The sequence below is a fragment of the Dendroctonus ponderosae genome, unplaced genomic scaffold (assembly GCF_020466585.1).
Source record: "Dendroctonus ponderosae isolate FM_Combo_2020 unplaced genomic scaffold, Dpon_F_20191213v2 Dpon_F_20191213_12, whole genome shotgun sequence".
NCBI classification, from domain to species: Eukaryota; Metazoa; Arthropoda; class Insecta; order Coleoptera; family Curculionidae; genus Dendroctonus; species Dendroctonus ponderosae.
The window spans coordinates 2,576,157-2,578,717 of NW_026017316.1; the positions used below are offsets into that span (position 1 = coordinate 2,576,157).

Genomic DNA, 2,561 nt, shown 5'->3' on the forward strand with positions numbered 1-2,561 from the left:
AGCGAGCGAATATCAGGAGCAGATTCGTTTTTAACGTTAGCGTTCCCTTATTTTGAACGTGGGTGTAGCAAGTCTCTAATGGAAAAGTTCTGATGAACATCAGAAGACACGTGGTGGGTTGTGGTTTGGGGGCGGGCGAACAAAGAGAGTCTGTCCTTTTCCAATCGACCAGTTTATTTAATTATTAATTAATTTAACACTTGGGGCCGTTTGAGGGCCTTGAAGATCTCGCGGTTGCGCCGCTGGTGCTTGAGGATGGTGTCCATGGGCTTGGGGTACAAGTCGAAAACCCCCACGTTGACCACAAAGGCCCCATAGGGTGTGCCCAGGGTGCGCCCCTGAAGCTCCGCGTCACTGCAAGCCCCCAGCCCCATGAATCAGTGTCTGAATTGAAGACTCTTTGGCGTTCCACCTACCTGTGGGGCACTCGCCTCAGCGTCACCATGAGGGAGCAGTCCTTAGCAACGGCCGCTACGAGGTAGGGCGCAAACAGCAGGTCCAGCGCACATTGGCGCGCGATGCGCCCCAGGGCGCAGCGCATGCAGGGCTGCGCCTGTGCAGCCAGCGCGCCCAGCACTCGGTCGACGTAGTCAAAGTTCCCCGACTGGCCGCCCTTGCAGAGCTTCTTGTAGGTGGAGTGCGTGCCCTCTTGGTCCAGCTGCTGGGCGCTGAGGATGCGCCCCAGGACGCAGCCCGGAGGCAGGTGGGTGGGGGGGCAGTGGGGGCACTGCCCCTCGCCAGTCCCGCTCAGGTCCAGTAGGAGGCAGCGCTGCAGCAGGGCGCAGAACTCGTCGGCCAGTTCCAGAGGATCGGCGGCCGATTGGAAAAGCTCCTGCAGAACGGAGAGGCTGCGGCGCCGGTCGTCGAAGCACTGCGCCCCATTGCGGAAGATCTTCAGATTGTTCTGGGGCGCGGCTAGCAGGTGCCTTAAGGCGCGCCGCATGCGCCCAGGGTCGCCGGAGAAGAGCTCCTCAGGGCAGTAGTCGGTGCGGCCCTGGACGCGCCCCGTCTGCAGCTTGAGCAGCTGGTGCATGCAGTAGAGGCACTGGGGGAGCGCCAGGCGCTCCTTGGGCGGGCGCCAGCCCTGCTTCGGCTTGAGTTCGACGGCGAAAGTGTCCCCGATGAAGTCCAGATGGTCGAAACGCGGCGGCAGGAAGGCGAAGTCGCTGAACAGCGCAGCCCTGCCCAGCTGCAGCGTCTTGTGCCGGCGGTGATCTACCAGGGGGCGTTGGGCCTCAAAGGGGGTCACAATCTCCAGTGGGGTGAGCACTTACCTGGGCGCCGCTGGCGCACGCCCTCTAGGATCAGCTGGAGCTGCGGCCTGCTAAGCGCCACCATGCGCGCCTCCGAGGTGTAGTGGGCGCCAATCAGGGGGCGCATTACCTGGCAGTAGAAGGCCAGGTCGCGCGCCTCGTCGCCGCAGGCCTTGCCCGAGCACCACTCGATCAGGTCGGTGAGCAGCACCAGAATCCAGCCGAGCAGCGATTGGGGCTTTTCGGTTTTGCGTATGCGGAGGATCTGGCGCGCGCCCTGCAGCCCGACCACCAGGTTGCAGTTGCCCTCGCCGCGGTACGCCCACTCGTGGGCGCCTGCCAGCTGCGCCCCATCGCTGCCCATTATGCAGGCACACTGTGGGGGGCGCAAGCCCCTGACCCAAAATAACACATCAAGGCTGACAGTGACAAGTGAAGCTCCAGTGTTGCCGCCCATGGCGTGTGCGTGTGTGAGCATTCGTGCGTGCTCTTGGTTGTTTGCATGAACAAGTCGCAAAAATATCTGCAATCAATAAAAAAGGCAAATACTCTGCACTGTTTATTTTCTTAGCATAGACGTACAATGATAAAAAGTAAAACCGTTCAAACATTAACTATGTACATGTCGGTAGCTGACTGAGATCGGTGGAAATGAACGAATCAGTTAATTACAGGGAAAAGAGTCGATTCCGGAGCGGCGCCCCCGTTTGTACAGCGGGCGCGGCGCGAAATCAAGCCAGCCGCGTGGAATGGTAAGCAAATGCAAGTCACACAGTCGCGTCGTCGCCATTGCACACATAGAAACCACACTAATTACGACACTAGATGGGGGGGGGGGCGTGACCGGGCGCGGCCCCGCCCCCAGTCTCCTTAACCTACTTAATCAGCTAGAATGTTCCCTAACGTCTACTTGAAGGCAGTGATATCTGTACAATCCTATCTACAGCGCGCGTGCGCCCTCATCGGGGCGGCGCTCGAGGGCCGATCAGCCACGCGAGGAGCAGCAGCGCCACGGGTCAGTTCCACTGGTGGGGCGAGGGCGGCAGCTCTGACGTATGGGCCACCGCCGAACTGAAACCAAACAGCACACGATTAGGCGCCCCCCACCACTGATAAAACAAAAAACAAATGAACTGACCTATGGAGAAAAGGGCAAGTCACGCAGCACACAGAAAGATGACGGGTGATAACAGGATGTCGAGGGTCCTCTTAAAGGGCGCGCACGCAACTTTGCCTTTCCTGTGTAACAACCATCATCTCAGTGCTCAGTCCGAGCCTGCGCGGGACAACGGGGCGGGGCCGCCACGC

General features: G+C 59.9%; 5 protein-coding genes across 5 annotated transcripts in view; 1 reads left to right on the top strand and 4 right to left on the bottom strand.

The window, feature by feature from the left end:
• The window catches only part of LOC109546912 (sugar transporter SWEET1), a 16,688-nt gene that overhangs the window by 6,915 nt on the left and 7,212 nt on the right, over positions 1-2,561 (top strand). The window lies entirely within an intron of this gene.
• LOC109542165 (NAD(+) hydrolase sarm1) overlaps positions 1-2,561 on the bottom strand; it is a 10,922-nt gene that overhangs the window by 6,406 nt on the left and 1,955 nt on the right. The window lies entirely within an intron of this gene.
• LOC109539188 (inositol-pentakisphosphate 2-kinase) lies at positions 154-1,702 on the bottom strand. The gene is made up of 3 exons (XM_048663006.1): positions 1,275-1,702; positions 417-1,215; positions 154-354 (listed from the first exon to the last, which is right to left on the bottom strand). The coding sequence occupies exons 1-3, from the start codon at positions 1,615-1,617 to the stop codon at positions 189-191; spliced, it is 1,308 nt and encodes a 435-aa protein (XP_048518963.1). The 5' UTR covers positions 1,618-1,702; the 3' UTR covers positions 154-188.
• Positions 1,800-2,317, bottom strand: LOC125503107 (serine/threonine-protein kinase NLK-like; the record flags this gene model as incomplete). The annotated part of the gene is given in 1 exon segment (XM_048663020.1): positions 1,800-2,317. A coding segment is annotated over 1 exon segment (128 nt), but the record flags the coding sequence as incomplete, so codon positions are not given.
• The window catches only part of LOC109542105 (A disintegrin and metalloproteinase with thrombospondin motifs 12-like), a 1,811-nt gene continuing 1,595 nt past the window's right edge, over positions 2,346-2,561 (bottom strand). Inside the window, exon 6 of the mRNA XM_048662865.1 lies at positions 2,346-2,362. Coding sequence (XP_048518822.1) covers positions 2,346-2,362 — 17 coding nt within the window. The remainder of the gene's footprint in view (positions 2,363-2,561) is intronic.

What these genes read in the sequence shown, in the direction of transcription:
- LOC109539188 (XM_048663006.1), bottom strand. Translation starts at nt 1,617, where the DNA reads ATGGGCAGCGATGGGGCGCAGCTGGCAGGCGCCCACGAGTGGGCGTAC. An exon ending in CGTGCGCCAGCGGCGCCCAG is followed by an intron (nt 1,216 to 1,274) that starts GTAAGTGCTCAC and finishes GCCCCCTGGTAG; the next exon opens with ATCACCGCCGGCACAAGACG. An exon ending in CTGAGGCGAGTGCCCCACAG is followed by an intron (nt 355 to 416) that starts GTAGGTGGAACG and finishes GGGGGCTTGCAG; the next exon opens with TGACGCGGAGCTTCAGGGGC.